Source organism: Somniosus microcephalus, chromosome 13 (assembly GCF_052327205.1).
Source record: "Somniosus microcephalus isolate GS21.2 chromosome 13, FLI_Smic_1.0, whole genome shotgun sequence".
Taxonomy (NCBI): Eukaryota; Metazoa; Chordata; class Chondrichthyes; order Squaliformes; family Somniosidae; genus Somniosus; species Somniosus microcephalus.
In genome coordinates this window covers 24315190-24333191 of record NC_140999.1, presented here as the reverse complement: position 1 = coordinate 24333191, position 18002 = coordinate 24315190, and the positions used below count along the sequence as shown (strand labels likewise).

Genomic DNA, 18002 nt, shown 5'->3' with positions numbered 1-18002 from the left:
CTTCCATTGCTCCCACTGAAGTTGAGGCTATCGTTAGCAGCAGCAATATAATATAAAGGTGTCATGCAGGAGCATGGTATGAATGAAAGGATGATAAAGATGACAGCGACGCAGAGTACCTCGGCTCCAGTGTCCTAATATCGCATTTCTAGATTTTCTTCCTGATATTGGATGACTTGGAAATACAGAGACTCGTGGTGCATTTACACGCCACAGGTTTAGCATTGGTGACACTAAAGATAAACATGGAGTATAAATTGGGCGCCACAGTCGAAACTGACTCCCTTTTCCAGGGAGTCTTGCTCCGTTTCATTATGGTATCCGGTTGGGCCCTGATGCCAGATTAAGGCTGCATTTACCCTGTAACTACAGCATTGGGGCAAAGCCAAGCCACTTTCTCCAAGTGCTACAGTTGTAGTGTGACTGCACCCTTATATAAACCAGTGGAAAGGGATGCAGAAAACCACAGTCTATCAGCTGTGGTTGCTTCTCAGCCTACAGGATTTAGCAACACTTCCCACACAAACGTAATACTGGTAAATCAGAGATGGAGCCTCCCACATCAAAGGCTCTGTTTCCAAGGCTGTGTTTATAGAATTTTACGTTTGAAGTTTTCTTAAACTTTGCAAAAGATATGTGGCTCAGTAAATAATTCTGGGGACCAAAGGCAGTTGTGAGGGGATATTGTGGCCGATGGAATTCAATGTCAGCAAATGTGAGGTGATACATTTTGGTTTTGTAAAAAGTAATTATTGTACGTTGAATGGGGAAAGACCGAGTGATGTGGGAGGTTTGGGTTCCTCAAGACTTTAAAATCAACACCTCCGATAGATAAGGCTATTTTATAAAAAAAAAAGTAAAAAAATTATTGATTGAGTTTTGTAGCAAGAGGCATATAATATAACAGTTGCAATATAATGTTGAATGTATATAAATTCTTAGTGAGACCTCAATTGCAGTTTTGAGTTGCACACTATAGGAAGAATGTTGCGGCAATAGAGAGCATACAGCAAAAATTCATTAAGATGCTGCCTGGTATGAGGAAGTACAAATGCAAAGAGTGAGTTGAAAAATTGAAGCTATTTTCATTAGAAGAGTGGCGGCAAATTGATAGTTGTTTAAAATTATGAAATGATGGGAAAGACTAGATTAAAAACAGACTGTTTCCAGTGATTGAGGAGTCTAGGATGCGGGGACATGTATACAAGGTTAAACATAAGCGATTTAGGGCAGAGAGCAGGAGAAACATTTTGACACAGCTGGTTGTGAGGCTGTAGAATGCACTACCAGAGTTAGTAATTGAAACAGAGACCATGTCAACATTTAAGAATAGATTGTGGTATGGGTTGGTAATTGGTTGGAAGTATGGATAAAGGGAACGTACTCTTATGAGCGGGATGTGACAAGTGGTGTTCCCCAGCGATCTGTACTGGGGCCTCAGTTTTTCACCATATATATCAATGGACTTGGATGAAGGAAGAGAGAGTTGTAGATCCATGTTTGCAGGTGACCCTAAGTTAGGAGGGCCAGTAAATAGTTTAGATGGGAGCAGGAAGTTGTAAAGGAACATGGACAGATTGAGTGAGTTGGCAAAACTATAGCAAATGGAGTTCAATGTGGGCGAGTGAGGTCAAGAACGATAAATCAGTGTATTTTCTAAATGATGAGAAATGAGGAATTGTAGAGGAACCGAGATTTGGAAGTCTTAAGTACACAAAGCTAGTAGACTGGTACAAAAAGCAATTCAAAAGGCTAATGGAATGTTGGCCTTTTTCTCAAGGGGGCTGAAATACAAAGGGGAGGAGGCTATGCTTCCATTTATATAGAGCCCTGGTCAGACCCCATCTGGAGTACTGCATTCAGTTTTGGGCACCGTACCTCAGGAAGGATATATTGGCCTTGGATGGGTTGCGTTGCAGATTTACCAGAATGATACCGGTGTTTAGAGGGTTAAATTAGGAGGACAGGTTGCATAAACTTGGCTTCTGTTCTCTTTTGAGTATAGAAGATTGAGGTGTAATCTGATCGAAGTGTTTTAAATGTTTAGAAGGATTTGATCGGGTAGCTACCGAGAAACCATTTCCTCTGCTGGGGGAATCCAAGAACAAGGGGACATAACCTTTAAAATCAGAGCTAGGCCATTTAGAAGTAAAATCAGGAAGCACTTCTTCACACAAAGTGTAGTAGAAATCTAGAACTCTCTTTTCCCAAACCGCTGTGGATGCTAAGTCAATTGCAATTTTCGAGACTGAGATCAATGGATTTTTGTTAGATAAAGGGTATCAAGGGATAATGGAGCAAAGGCTGGAATCGGAGTTGAGGTACAAATCAGTCATGATCTGATTGAATGGCAGAACAGGCGCGAGAGCCTGAATGGCTTACTCCTGTTCCTATTAGACAAGGTGGTTGAAGGAAAGGGGAATAAAGGGATATGGAAACCGGGCAGGCACATGGGAGTAGGACGACTGCTCATGTGGAGGATAAACACTAACATGGACTGGTTGGGCTGAACGGCCTGTTTCTGTGTCGTCATTTATATCTCTTCCAAATTCAATATTGGCCCAATAGCATTTGTCAAATCTTTTGGAGAGGAAAAAGTACCAGGAGAATCTAGCATTTTAATGCAACTTATAACATTGTGTCTTGGATCGCAGAATAGTTACAGATGAGGAAAGCCGCTCATCCATCCTGAGGGATCCTAAAGTCATTGCAGCATCCAATTGCTTCATAAATGGTGTGTGTGCGTGTCCTTTTGTCCTATTCTCACAATTTAATTTAAAGTCATAAATCACATTTTCTATTTCCATGTCCTTAACTAACCTGCATACTGCTAAAAGACCACTTCACAAATGCCTCCTTTCCAGGTTTCTTCAGTTTTTCTGCATAATTCAGGCCTTTGGCATTAAGAATCAGCCTTGAAATGAGAAGATTTGTCAAAACCCTTTTCATGAAACTTACTGCCTCAACCCAGCAACAGCACTGAGTACACACTCATTGGAGCACCCCTACATGTGAAGGGTATGTAGAATAGCACAGCTCTCTGGTGTTGTGCATCACACACATTTCTCGCGTACAGATCTCGGTGAGTGGTGAGACATGGGCTCTCCCTCCCCAAATTCTCATCTGGTGGTTTCCCAATCTTAACCAGGCTGCCTGGAGCCGATACCAAGTAGAAGTCTGTTTCCCTTCAATCAGTTTTCCCAGCTTTGTCCTGGGTGGGGCAGAGAGAGCCCTTCAGTTGCATGCCTTGTATATCTGGACTCTGCAGGCCAGTGATGCAGCAACGGCTCAAAGAGCCATCATAAAAAATGTGAGCCTCTGCTGCCACTGAAGCAACCAAGGTCAAGTCCTTTATATTTACAAGAACAGCGACAGTGGCAGAATCCAGCATTTTTCATCATAAAAGCTCCTTTTGATGGCTGCTTGTCTGGTGTAAGCAGTCATCCTGTTTAATTAACAATTTCAGTGAGCTGTGCGTTTCTGGCAGCAGCAGTTTTGTGACCAGTGATTTAAGGAGCAGAGCCCACAACCCCACCCTGCAAATGGATATTCAGAACTCGCACGTGTCATTAGAACAGATGCCAAGTGGAGCCAAGGCATTTCCTCCCTGAGAGGATAGAATCGTGGATTGGTTACAGCACAGGAGGCCATTCAGCCCGTCGAGCCCGTGCTGGCTCTCTGCAAGAGCACTTCAGCTAGTCCCACTCCCCCACCCTTTCCCTGTAGCTGTGCAATTTTTTTTCCTTCAGGTACTAATCCAATTCCCTTTTGAAAGTCAGATCCTAACCACTCGCTGCCTAAAAAAGCCACGATTGAATCTGCCTCCACTACTCTTTCCAGGCAGTGCATTCCACATCCTAACCACTTGCTGTGGTTTTTAAAAAAAAAAAAAAAAAAAAGTTTTTCCTCATGTCGCCTTTGGTTCTTCTACCAATCACCTTAAATCTGTGTCCTCTGATTCTCTACCCTTCTGCCAATGGGAACAGTTTCGCTCTCTCTACTCTGTCTAGACCCCTCATGATTTTGAACACCTCTATCAAATCTCCTCTCAACCTTCTCTGCTCTAAGTAGAACAACGCCAGCTTCTCCAGTCTATCCACGTAACTGAAGTCCCTCATCCCTGGAACCAGTCTTGTAAATCTTTTGTGCACCCTCTCTAAGGCCTTCACAGCCTTCCTAAAGTGTGGTGCTCAGAATTGGACACCATTCTCCAGTTGAGGCCGAACCAGTGTTTTATAAAAGTTCATCATAACTTCCTTGCTTTTGAACTCTGCCTCTATTTATGAAGCCCGGAATCCCGTATGCTTTTTTAACCGCTTTTTCAACTGGCCCTGCCACCTTCAATGATTTGTACACATATACCCCCAGGTGTCTCTATTCATACACCCTCTTTAGGATTGTACCCTTTAGTTTATATTGTGTCTCTTCTTTCTTCCTACCAAAATGTATCACTTCGCACTTTTCTGCATTAAATTTCATCTGCCACGTGTCCGCCCATTCCACCAGCCTGTCTATGTCCTCTTGAAGTCTATCACTGTCCTCCTTACTGTTCACTATACTTCCAAGTTCTATGTCATCTGCAAATTTTGAAATTGTGCCCTGTGCACCCAAGTCTAAGTCATTAATATATGTCAAGAAAAGCAGTGGTCCTAGTACCGACCCCTGGGGAACACCACTATATACTTTCCTCCAGTCCGATAAACATGTCCTCAGCTTTTCATAGAGTCAGAATATGATACAGCACAGAAGGAGGCCATTCAGCCCATTGTGCCTGTGTCAGCTCTTTGAAAGAGGTAGTCCCACATCCCTAAAAACTAAAGACCTCCTGAGCGGACGTGACTACGATCAACTATATTCCTTTTAAGAGTGTTTTCATAGAGTCATAGAGTTATAAAGCACAGAAAGAGGCCCATCGCATCCGCGCCAGCCATCAAGCCCTGTCTAATCTAATCCCATTTTCCAGCACTTGGTCCGTAGCCTTGTATGCTATGGCATTTCAAGTGCTCATCTAAATGCTTCTTGAATGTTGTGAGGGTTCCTGCCTCTACCACCCTTTCAGGCAGTGAGTTCCAGATTCCAACCACCCTCTGGGTGAAAAAGTTCTTCCTCAAATCCCCTCTAAACCTCCTGCCCCTTACCTTGAATCTATGCCCCCTTGTTATTGACCCCTCTACTAAGGGGAAAAGTTCTTTCTATCTACCCTATCTATGCCCCTCATAATTTTGTACACCTCAATCAGGTCCCCCCTCAGCCTTCTCTGCTCCAAGGAAAACAACCCCAGCCTGTCCAGTCTTTCTTCATAGCTGAAGCGCTCCAGCCCAGGTAACATCCTGGTAAATCTCCTCTGCACCCTCTCCAAAGCAATCACATCCTTCCTATAGTGTGGCGACCAGAACTGCACACAGTACTCCAGCTGTGGCCTTACCAGCATTTGTACAGCTCCATCATAACCTCCCTGCTCTTATATTCTATGCCTCGGCTAATGAAGGCAAGTATCCCATATGCCTTTTTAACCACCTTATCCACCTGTTCTGCTGCCTTCAGGGATCTATGTACATGCACACCAAGGTCCCTCTGATCCTCTGTCTTTCCTAGGGTCTTACCATTCATTGTGTATTCCCTTGCCTTGTTAGTCCGTCCAAAATGCATCACCTCACACTTTTCAGGGTTAAATTCCATTTGCCACTGTTCCACCCATCTGACCAACCCATCTATATCGTCCTGTAGCCTGAGGCTTCCCTCCTCGCTATTTACCACCCCACCAATTTTCGTGTCATCTGCGAACTTACTGATCATACCCTTTACATTCACATCCAATGTAGACCACAAACAGCAAGGGACCCAGTACCGATCCCTGCGGTACCCCACTGGACACAGGCTTCCAGTCACAAAAACAACCTTCCACCATCACCCTCTGCCTTCTGCCACTAAGCCAGTTTTGGATCCAATGTGCCAAGGCACCCTGGATCCCATGGGCTCTTACCTTCCTGACCAGTCTCCTATGTGGGACTTTATCAAAAGCCTTACTGAAATCCATGTAAACCACATCCACTGCACTACCCTCATCCACACACCTAGTCACCCCCTCTCAAAATTCAATCAAATTGGTCAGACATGATCTTTCCTTGACAAAGCCATGCTGGCTATCCCTAATTAATCCTTGCCTCTCCAAGTGGAGGCTAATTCTGTCCCTCAGAATTTTTTCCAATAATTTCCCTACCACTGATGTTGGGCTCACTGGCCTGTAATCCCCTGGTTTATCCCTACTACCCTTCTTGAATAATGGTACTATGTTAGCTGTTCTCCAGTCCTCTGGCACATCCTCTGTGGCCAGAGAGGTTCTGAAAATTTGTGTCAGAGCCCCTGCAATCTCCTCCTTTGCCTCGCATAGTAGCCTGGGATACATCTCGTCTGGGCTTGGGGATTTATCCACTTTTAAGCCCGCTAAAACCGCTAGTACTTCCTCCCTCTCGATGCTAATATGTTCAAGTATATCACAGTCCCCCTGCCCGATTTCTATGTCTACATCGTCCTTCTCCATAGTGAACACAGATGCAAAAAATTCATTTAAAACCCCCCATACATCATCTGGCTCTACACACAGTTTGCCACTTTGGTCCCTAATGGGCCCTACTCTTTCCCTAGTTATCCTCTTGTCCTTAATATACAGGTAGACTACCCTTTATCCGGACTTCCGAAAACCGAAACCCTCTAAAAACCAAAGGTTTTTTCGTTCAGCGTAAGTCGTGCGTACGACTTACGCTGAACGAAAAAACCTTCGGTTTTTAGAGGGTTCCGGTTGCGGAAGTTCGGATAAAGGGTAAGTCGTGCGCACGACCCCCCGCCGGCCCCGACAACCGCCGCCCCCCCCCCCCCCCCCCCCCCGCGGACCCCGACAACCGCGGACCCCGCCAGCCCCGACAACCGCCGACCCCCCCCCGCGGACCCCGCCGCGGACTCCGCCAGCCCCGACAACCGCCGACCCCCCCCCCCCCCCCCCCACGTACCCCGCCGGCCCCGACCCCCGCCGGCCCCGACTGACTTACGCTGAGCGTCAGCGTAAGTCGTGCGCACGACCCCCCGCCGACCCACCTTCCGAAATCCGAAATTCTCCTTTATCTGAAACTCGGCTGGTCCTGAGGTTTTCGGATAAAGGATAGTCTACCTGTACTTATAAAACACCTTAGGATTTTCCTTTTATTTTGCTCGCCAGTGTTATTTCATGGCCCCTCCTCGCTCTCCTAATTTCTTTTTTAAGTATCCCCCTGCACTTTTTATACTCCTCTAGGGCTTCCTCTGTCTTTAGTCCTTTGTATCTGCCAAAAGCCCCCCTTTTTTTCCTAATCCATTCTCATATATCCCTTGACATCCAAGGTTCCCTGGGTTTGTTGGTCCCACCCTTGACCTTTACGGGAACATGTTGCCATTGTACTCTCTCAATTTCCTTTCTGAAAGACTCCCATTGCTCCGATGTGGATTTTCCTTCAAGTAGCTGATCCCAGTCCACATTGGCCAGATCATGCCTTATCATATTAAAATCGGCCTTCCCCCAATTTACAACCTTTATTTCCGGTCCATCCTTGTCCTTTTCCATGACTACCTTAAATCTCACCGAATTATGGTCAGTCACCAAAGTGCTCACCTACTAACACTTCTACCACTTGCCCGGCCACATTCCCTAGAATTAGGTCCAGTACCGCCCCCTCTCTTGTAGGACTTTCTACATGCTGGCTCAAAAAGCTCTCCTGGATGCACTTTAAGAATTCTGCACCCTCTAAGCCTTTCACACTCTGACTATCCCAGTTAATATTGGGGAAGTTGAAATCCCCCACTATTATTACCCTATTATTTGCACACTTCTGAGATTTGCCTACATATCTGTTCCTCTATCTCCCCCTGACTGTTAGGGGGCCTATAGTACACTCCTAGCAAAGTGCTTGCCCCCTTTTTGTTTTTAAGTTCAACCCATATGGCCTCATTAGAGGAACCTGTTAATATATCATCCCTCCTCACAGCAGTAATTGACTCCTTAATTAATATTGCGACACCCCCTCCTTTTACACCCCTCTCTGTCTCGCCTGAAGATTCTATACCCTGGAACATTGAGCTGCCAGTCTTGCCCCTCCCTCAACCAAGTCTCCTTGAATAATGGTACTGTGTTAGCTGTTCTCCAGTCCTCTGGCACATCCCCTGTGGCCAGAGAGGTTCTGAAAATTTGTGTCAGAGCCCCTGCACAAAACATGCACACGTATTGTGTGGTACAAAAATACACACACACTGTGTAGTCTAAACCGACTAACAGGAAGTACAGGACTAACTAGCCCAGTCTGAAATCCTGTCTGACCTGCTTTTTCCCACAGAAATAAACACCAGCATGTGACATCGCCAAGCACGGAAATCACTGTAGGCTCTTTAAAATTTGTGAAGAAATCACTTGTTTTGCATAATGACCATTTTGTTCTACATGTCATCAGTGAATATACTTCAGTCTACTTAAAAACAATCACCTGATAAACCAAAGTTTTTAAAACTAGGCCTTTGTCTCCCAGGGGTCTGTGAGGTCATCTGATTTCCATACTAATTTCTATTTGCCTACATAAAAACAGTCACTGCAGTTCATTGTACGTGAAGCACTTTGGGCATCTCTGGGAGACTAGATAAATGACTATATAAATGCACGTTTATCCTTATTTGTTGACTTACTGACACTTTGGCTGCAATTTCGCCAGCGGAGGCGGGATCGCGGCGGGAGAGGTGGTTGGCAGGTTCTGGTCCTGGCTGCAGCTGCTCTGAAAAGGATTTTCCGTTAATAGGGCTTGTTAAGCCCACCCTGCAGGGTTCCCGGCCAATTAAAAGGAAGCGGGTCTGACGCGTCATAAGCCAGTTTCTATAAAGGGACCATGGCCGCATTCATTTTGACAGTTGTGCTGTCAGTGTTCTACAGCATTGAGGTGCTGCAAACACTGACGAGCACTGCACAAAGGTGCAGGGTTACACCCAGGCTCTCCCATGACTCCCTCCATATGCTTATGGAGGGAGTCACAGCACGCATGGAGGTTCTCTTCCCTTCTAAAGGGCGGAAGAGACCTCCCCCAGACACCAACGCAGCCTGGCTGCACATTGCACAGGAGGGCAAAAAAAGCAGGGATGTGGTCAGGAGTCCCTGGCTGCAGTGGCGCAAACCTTTCAATGATCTCAGTAGATCACGAAACGTTACAGCAAAGCCACACTCTACCTCATCCTGCTGTGCCACTCATCACATCCTCATAACTCTGCCTTCCCTACCCTACTCCTGCACATCCTTGCTCACACCAACTTACCTTGCACCTCCACCCATCCCCCTCTATCTACATTATCACTTCCCCGCCTCACTAGCCACCCCTCACGCTCGCCCTCATCCTAGTGCAATCATACCAACTAACAACATACAAGAGTAGGCACTTGGGTGTTTTATGCAATGTTCATGTACATTTTCTGTTAATGTGTTGTCAAACATTGAAATCTTTATTCTCAACACTGATTATTGCACAGATCTGTGCTCACCTTTGGAAGTGTCTTAATGAATTGCAGTGAATGGTGAGACTAACGGTATCCCCCGCAATGGTGATGAGTGTGAAAGGAACGGCTTGGTAATTGTAGGAATGCTTTATGATGCTGGTGTGGGGTGGTGTTAACCTGGCGCATTATGTGGCAGCCATGGTGTACAGCGTCAAGTGAAGTAAATCTGGCCATGGTGATGCCATTGCTGGCCTCTCGGGCAGTAATGTTGTCGAGTGTTGATGTCCTGTGTCCTGTGCAGCATCAGGTGATTGCAGAAAAGGTTGGTATTGTTGGTGTGACTGGTGATGTTGGTGTTATGGCTGATCGTGGAGGGATTCAGAGGACCAAGGTGAGATTTTTACAAGGGCACCGATGTTGTTGGAATAGATGGCAGTTGAAGTTGAAGCGACCTGTCAATGGTGAGAGAACTTGCTCCAAGGAGGTGACAGTGGATAGAGTTTAATCCAAACGCTTCCAAACTGTATACAGCTCAAAAGTGTCTTCCAAGTCCTGAAGGCTCAAGCTTCTGACATTGGAAAGTGACCAGCTGTGAAATGGTAGCTTTTGTACCACTTTTGCAGCTGTCACCTATTCATAGCAATGGGGAGACAGAGACCCCGACCTACTTACCTGACGTGATCTCCGAATGACGTGAACCCTGTTAAAAATGTGGTAAAATAGAAAAAGGCTGGCAAAATAGCAGTTAACAAGCACTTAACAAGCAGTTAAGTATCTTAAATGCCTCCCCCGCCGCTTGGTGTCGGGTCTGTTCTGAAATCGCAGACCCGACACTTTGGAAACTTACATGGAGGCGGGTTCGCAGTGGATTCCCAACCCGCTGTCTATCATTTTGATTTTGACAGTGGAACCGCCTCCAAACCTGCACTGAGCGCTGGCAAAATTCAGCATTTTACTTCTGTTGTATACTAATAAACATTTTCTGCAATGATAGCACTGTTACCCTTTCTCTTCAGAAGTTCAGACAGGGTGCCCGAGGCTGTCAGTATTTGCTAGAGATTCTCGGGAGTGTGTCATTATTTGCATAGTGACAGGGTTCCTGAAAATGTCAATATTTACAAGGATCCTGACAGAAATGCTTGAAATCTACCATAATAAATGAATAGCCCCTCTCAACTTGCTGCTGCTTCCTGCTGGGTTCCCCATATCACCTGCTGTCTCCTGCTGGGCTCCTCTGACCTTTTGCTGGGCTCCTCTGACCTGCTGTCTCCTGCTGGGCTCCCCTGACCTCCTGCTGGGCTCCTCTGACCTGCTGTCTCCTGCTGGGCTCCCCTGACCTGCTGCTGTCTTCTGTTGGCACATACTTTGAATCCTAAAATTAAATTGGAAGCAGCATGTTAGCTCAGAGGCCAGAAGAAAATCACAATTGATTGGGATTAAATCGGAACAGCAATTGGCCTTGGCTGAGACCTTCTGGCACGGGATTTGGAGGATGTGGCGGGAGATAACGGCAGCTCAGGCCAGTCATGTGGGGCAGCAGCAAGTTGGGAGAGTCAAACTGGAGCAAGTGGCACGGGGTGATTGTAAAATCCTGGGACCAATCCTTGCATCTACTCAGTGCCAGGATTGTGCAGCCCAGCTGTTTACGATGGGGCAGCGCTGCTCGAGGCACTCCATGGCGGTATGGTATAAGCTCATTATGCTTGGGAAAATTAAGGAGATGAGGGTTCAGACTTCCCTCCCCCATGGCATGGTTTTGCCCCAAAGAAGTGATGTCATCACTCTGGTTAAAAAGTAAAAGTAGGTACATTGTGAACCTCACTTTCTGGACTTGCACAGTGAGCTTTCTGAAAGGTATGTTAACTTGTTTTGAAAGTGACTGATTTTCTTTGTGTTGCTTTTGTTATACTTGGTTAGCTATATTCTTTTGTCTGGGTTCCCCTATTGTGGACTTTTTGCTACTTTGTTATTTCTTTTTCTCACCTGCCATTGTGGTGGGTTAGCTCTATTTAAGCTTTCTAGAGGATGAATGTTCCCCTGTGAATTCCTGTTGCCTTCCAGGGAGCTGGAGGATGAGGGGGAGTTTCATTAGAATGCACGGAGGCAGATTCGCTATTATCCAAAGAATTGAGTCTCTCTAGTTAGAGATCTGTCTCTGCTGCCTTTGTTTCACCAGGAAGGCAGTCTCAGAACTTGCCATCTTCTGCAATCTAGATACAAAATTCGGTCGTGACTGGAATGGCTCTGTCCGTTGCAGTGAAAGTCACTGCTTTCAGCTTCTCGGCATCCTTTCAAGCTGCCTGAGGACACCTGCTAGATAGAAACATAGAAAAATAGGAGCAGGAGTAGGCTATTCGGCCCTTCGAGCCTGCTCCACCATTCAATATGATCATGGCTGATCCTCTATCTCAATACCATATTCCCGCTCTCTCCCCATACCCCTTGATGCCTTTTGTGTCTAGAAATCTATCTATCTCCTGCATTGGAGATCAGCCAATCTCCAATGCAGCACTGCACACATCAGGTCCCTGGTATCTTGTTTGCCAGTGTGAATGACTTTATAACTTTTTCAACCAAAATCCTCCAGCAGCAAAAAAGGGCGCTGCACCTTTTGATGGTGGTTGGATTCCCGAGAATCCATGTAGCCATATAGGCTCCTTTCACCAATGCTATAGCCTTCAGCTTGTATGTGACCATTTGCGCCACAAGATGCAGGTGGGTGCGAGATCACCCAGAAGCTGCCACGCTACATTCAGCCTATACCAGTCTATAGTGCCACCATTATTGAACAGAATATCTCAACTAGCTGGATGGAACCTGGATACCACAAGGCCTGCTCCATGTGAATTACCTGTGGGCTGTTATGTGCTTGTTAGCAGTCCCGCTGCATTTTACGCCTAATATTGAATTTTCAGTTGCTGTGCTGTTTACTGACAGAATCCAGCTGGGTTTGAACAGAAGCAATGGGCAGAATGGGAACATTGCCCAAAATCAAATGTTTTGTTGACAAACGAGCTATTCATTTACACATGGAGAGAAAGTCTGCTGTTCTGTTCAAGGAATAACCTATTTGACTCTTCAGTACTGTGCTCTCTTGATTGGAACTACTAAGCATATTGTAGCGATAAAAGCCTGTCTTGCTATTAAATGCAATCGGAGTGTATTTAAAAAAAAAAAAAAAAATACCACTGGACAGGGTTTACCCCTCCCCCTCCACCTTAACCATTTCCTTCAGACAAGTTGGGATAGAGTAGGGGGTTTTCACCCTACATTGGACCTATTACTAATAACCTGCAAGTACTTAATGCTGAAAATATGTGGGGGAAAAAGGGTGTGTTATGCTTCTCCTGATCAACATTCTGGCCTAGGCTGCCCAGCCCAGTTCACCAGATTCCCAGTGGATCTAAGATGAATAGGGCTGGACGTGTGCGCTGGAAAATACATTGCTGCATCCCTGCATGCCTCTCGCTTTACCACAGGACAACCCCAACCATGTCACATACGCCTGTCCAGACGTATGCAAAGCCATTTCCTCTGTTCCAGTGCTGGACACTAGGAACAGTACTAATCCCTGGCGCCTAGCATTCCGATGTGGTCGGAGGAGGAGGCGTCAGGCCAAATACAGAAGAGGAGCCTTTCTGAGCATTGCCATGCAGGGGCCCCAATCAAGAAAAAGAAAGATCTGCAGTTTAAAAAAAAAAAATAATGGCTGCTGCAGCTTATTTTCACCCACCTACTAGTGTAACACTAACAGAGGCCAGGGATGCTTGACTCTTGTATGGTGGTGACCCTGGGGCCAGAACCACGACTGAATTCAGGAGGGTATCAGTGGGACGTGTGGCAATGCCCACATCGGCCAGCACAGTGCCAGGCAGGAAGCCTAGACCTCGATGTCTAAACTTTCACCTGAAGAATGCTCATCTAGGTGAGGAAGCAAATGTGAACAGAATCCATGGAACCCAGCAAAAGTCAGCACCTTACAAGGAGGAGAGAAAATTGGAAGAAATAAAGTTTGCTCCCCTCCACAAAAAAATAAAATGACCCGGTCTGAATTGATCCTGAATTCACACTGAATCAAGTAAAATATATTATATTTTGATGCTGTAACTATTTGTTTACTACTTGTATTTTACAGCATTGATAAAATCTCCAAAATCACATCTCCTGTGTTGATCATCCACGGCACTGAGGACGAGGTGATTGATTTCTCCCACGGCCTGGCGTTGTACGAACGCTGCATGAAGGCGGTGGAGCCACTGTGGGTGGAAGGGGCCGGTCACAATGACATTGAACTGTACAGCCAGTACCTGGAACGGCTCCGAAAGTTTATCTCATACGAACTGGTTAATGTGCAACGGAATTGAATGGAACCAAGAACAAACATTTTGGAAAGTCTATTTTTTCAGGAGAACTTTGGATAGCATCGGAAACACAAACACAACCATGATGTTTTTTTTAATTCACATTGGGTGCTAGTGCAGGTAAAAGCAAAGACGACAAATGTGATGCAGCGATTAGCCTTGAGAATATTGCTAATTATTTACAACCATAGTAAATTGTTAATTTTCTATTTGTATAAAAATTTGTAGGGATGAAACCAGAGTAAAGATGAACTTGTCCCTTTAAGAGGCAGGCCTTTTTATGTGATCTCTTTGGTCTTCTTGGCAAAGGAAAGAGCAGTACTATACTGTATTTTTGAACAGTTTAATTTCTTCACATTACGGTTATTCCTTTGTTAGCAGTTTTAAAATAATCTTATGAAGAAAGGGAGGGAAGTGTTGCTACAAAAAATTGGCCAAAAAGACCAAGGTAGCTGCATTGCAAGACTCTGCTCTTAATGAGGCAAGTACACTCCATACTGTTTTCTCATCCCTTTAATGCTGAGAATGTTAATCTGTCATATTGATATCAGCTTGTGGTGTATCCTAGCCCCTCCCTTACTCCTATATGAGCTGCCATCTCTTGGCTCCATTTAAAGATACACTGAGGAGTAGGGAGGATTTGGGGATATTGTATCCTGTCAGCAAGTTGCAGGTATTAAAACTATTTGCCCTGTGACTTTTTGGTAACGCGAGTTAGAAATGGTACAGCTGAGCACCGTAGAATTGCATCTGTGTTGGAAAAGAAAGCCTGAGACAGTAATCAATGAGAGCATGATTGAAAAAAGAACCAGCCTGGAGAGAATCTGTCTAATAGAAAAAGATGTTTTATGTAAGGAAAAAAAAAATCAACATTTGCTGAAATTTATTTTATAAACGTGGTTTAGTTTAAGGCTGTGACTGTAAAGTGAGTTTAGTCGCCAGCTCAGTGTACCAAAATCTTAAACTTGGTGTTTGCGCATTACTTCTGCCATTCCTGCAGCCAGCAGTTCAGGATTTTTCAGTGTTGGGGTGCATTTTCAAATGTCTGGAGTAGCTGAATCTGACCAAATTGCAACCCAGTGGTGCCTTTCACAGCACAGATCTGGTGCTTTGAGATTGCTTAGGGCACTGAACTGTTCCTCAGCTGTTTGGCAGCAACTTGGTAGATCCATTGAAGTTTAAGTGTAGCTGCTTGTGGCCTCCATTTTCTATTGTAAGCTGTCCAGCACAATCTAGATTAAATGGATGCTGAGATCCATGTCGAAGAAACTTCCCTCGGTGGTTCAGTGGGTAAGTGTACTGCACAGTGTGAAACTGAGCCATACAGACCAGGAGAGTCCTAGGTCTGAGCTTGTGCTGAGTTAGTTGATCTCCGCTGAGATGAGGTAGCGGAGCTAGAAATCTCACTGTCCCTGGGCGAAGGGAAGAGGGGGAAAAAATCAGCTCGGGCTTCCACTCCTGATTGCTATCCAGTGACTTCTGCTAGATATTGTGCGCGTGTTGGGTGAGAGAACAGGGTCAGGCTTGGCTCTGATTTCCAGCTCGCCTTCCCCCCCCCCCCCCCCCCCCAGAAAGGTCAACACTTGCATTCTAGACTCGCAAGTGATGACGGTTCACTTGGATGAGATGAGGGCTACCAGTGCATGTAGAACTGTGACCCAGCATGAGTCGGGCGCTTTCAGGAGAGGAAAGGAGAAAACTGGAGGGGCAAAAACAAAAATCCATGTCATTTACTGACCCCCAGCAAGATGACATCCAATGCATTATCCTGCAAGATCGCCAGAATGGTAAACATGATTGTAATATAATCAGAGTAATGATTATCTGTAAGGGTGTGCAGTTAAATCACACTTTCAAATCCACACTACTGCTTTTTCACATTGTGTTGAATGAACTTTTTTGTGATTTTCACAATCGGCAACACTCGGACCTGGAGCAACTAAATACAGCTGATATTCCACTCATTTTATAAATATCAGCAAATAGTAAGATTGACTACTCTTAAATACCTGGGACTGTTAAGAAATTGGAGAAGGAAGGTCCTGTACCCAGAATTATATGGAACCCAGCATAGCTATATTTAATAACCCTATAAAATCCAGGAAAGGTCCTAGGTTTGTGTTGAGGTGGCAGTCATGGCTTTTAATGTCATTGGGCTAGCGAAGGGAAATATCAGCCAGATTTCCTTCTCCTGGTCATTATCCAATGACTTGCTGGAACATGCAAATGTGTGGACTTTTGAGGGAGGGCAGGACCAGGCTAGGTTGTGAAGCCCCTCACAGTTGAATAGCCTGATGAACCTCACCACCTAGGATCGCACATGAACAGTCAATTGGCTGAGATACTAGAGGGCTGCTGGTGGAACAGAATTACATGCATGCTCAGCACCTACAGGAAGGGAGCGGAGAACAATTGGGACAACAGGGAAAAAAAATCATTTCATCAAAATTAATGAGTGTGTACAGACTAGAAACGAGTGTCTGTGATATTAGCAAACAAGCACTTAATGCATTAGCAGGATATTCCTAAGTCTGCTATTTTAATCAATCGGTTTGTTTTAAACCGGTTAAAATAGCAGACCGAGACTCATTAGACAAACACATTAACATTTTGTATGCTAATATCACACACTACTTTCTAGGTTCAAGTAACTCCAATCATTGGGTTGTGGGCAGGGTGCTAGATTAATTTCTTGGGTCTGGGCTTTAATGGTGCTCCTCATACCCCGCAGGTGTCCATATTTGTAACGCCTCCATATTATGAGCATGACAGTTATAAATGTGGTATGCCCAGTATCAGACGATAGAAATGATTTAAACGAAACATTGGTTCTAAGGTAAAATGTATTTTTTAATTATAATTCTTATTGCACATCTCTAAATCTTTACATTAAATTAGTAGTTAACAGGTGATGGAGAAATGAAGGGGTGAGAATTCCAATGGCTCACTCCCTGGTGAGAGCTGGGACTGTGTATCACAATTGGGCAATCACAGATTGAGAGTATGCCGTTTTGCTATATGCATTCCCAGAATGTGCCCATGAGTGGCGCATTGGATGTTTCACCTTTTAATGTTCAATAGATAATAGACATGCAAAGGTAAACTGTGCAATCATCAAAGGTGGTTAAATGGGAGCCAGACACAGGGATTGAATGTAAATGTTAACCAGCCATGCTAAAGTACTTTTTAGTCACAACATGTCCTTTTCCCTTTAAGGCTGCTGTTGGCAACCTTGCCACTGGATTGTTCTCTATTTTGAAGCAATTATTGTTTGCAACAACAACAAAAACAATTCTTAATTGCAACATTATATTAAACGTATTTAACTGAAAATTTAAAAACAAATTTTGACAAAGTAGTTGTTATTCTATCATTTTACTATGCATCTCTGACGACATTGTAAACCACACGCACAGCTACTGAAGTCATCCTGTGGAAGAAGTGGCTTTCACTCGTGAGTACTACTTTGTCAGTAGACCACCTTATCGAGCAGTGTTACTCATTCTTTATTGAGGGCCCACCTCCCACCAATGATGTATTGGATGACATTATAAGGGACTGGGAGTATCCAGGCATTTCTCAATGTACCACGGCACTCCTTTTGGCAAGTGATGTGTTCTTGCCAGACTGCCCTTCAGACCTAGTGAGCTCTACTCACTACCTTGAACACAGACTTATCAGTGGGATAGGGTGGAGGGTGCTCTCGTGCTGTATTATGCTATTCCACAACTCAATAAAGGATCTTGGATGTAATGATTGGAAAATACAAGGAGCATCTAGAACATCAAGGTGCGTGGCACAATGCAAGCAGCTCTGTGTAAGTCCTTCCACCACCACTGTTCATTGGTTATATTCGGAAGCGCAGATAATTGTGATGACAGCTCCTGGAAGGCATTATCTGGAGGCCAGATATAAAACATGTTAATTTTATCTGAATTTAAAAAAAAACTGATGAACAGCTAAAAAGAGAGGCAAGCTGCTGAGGCTCTACACCTCTTGACCGGAGGATCCCCACATGATGGTGTGTGATGTGTGTCCATGCTTTGGGTCAGAAGGATATGACCATACAGTCACATTGTTTATGGTGAGTTGTGCTGCTCATCATGCTGGTTATAAGGAGCTCCTGTTACCTGCTGTCTACTT

At 44.9% G+C, this 18002-nt stretch overlaps 1 protein-coding gene across 2 annotated transcripts in view; it reads left to right on the top strand.

Annotated features, from left to right (window-relative positions):
• Positions 1 to 17204, top strand: part of LOC147108138 (alpha/beta hydrolase domain-containing protein 17B-like) — an 80786-nt gene extending 63582 nt beyond the window's left edge. For both annotated transcript variants that reach the window (XM_086004637.1, XM_086004639.1), the window contains one exon: positions 13634 to 17204. In XM_086004637.1, coding sequence (XP_085860763.1) covers positions 13634 to 13862 — 229 coding nt within the window. In that variant the 3' untranslated portion in view covers positions 13863 to 17204. The remainder of the gene's footprint in view (positions 1 to 13633) is intronic.
• The last annotated feature ends 798 nt before the right edge of the window (positions 17205 to 18002 follow it).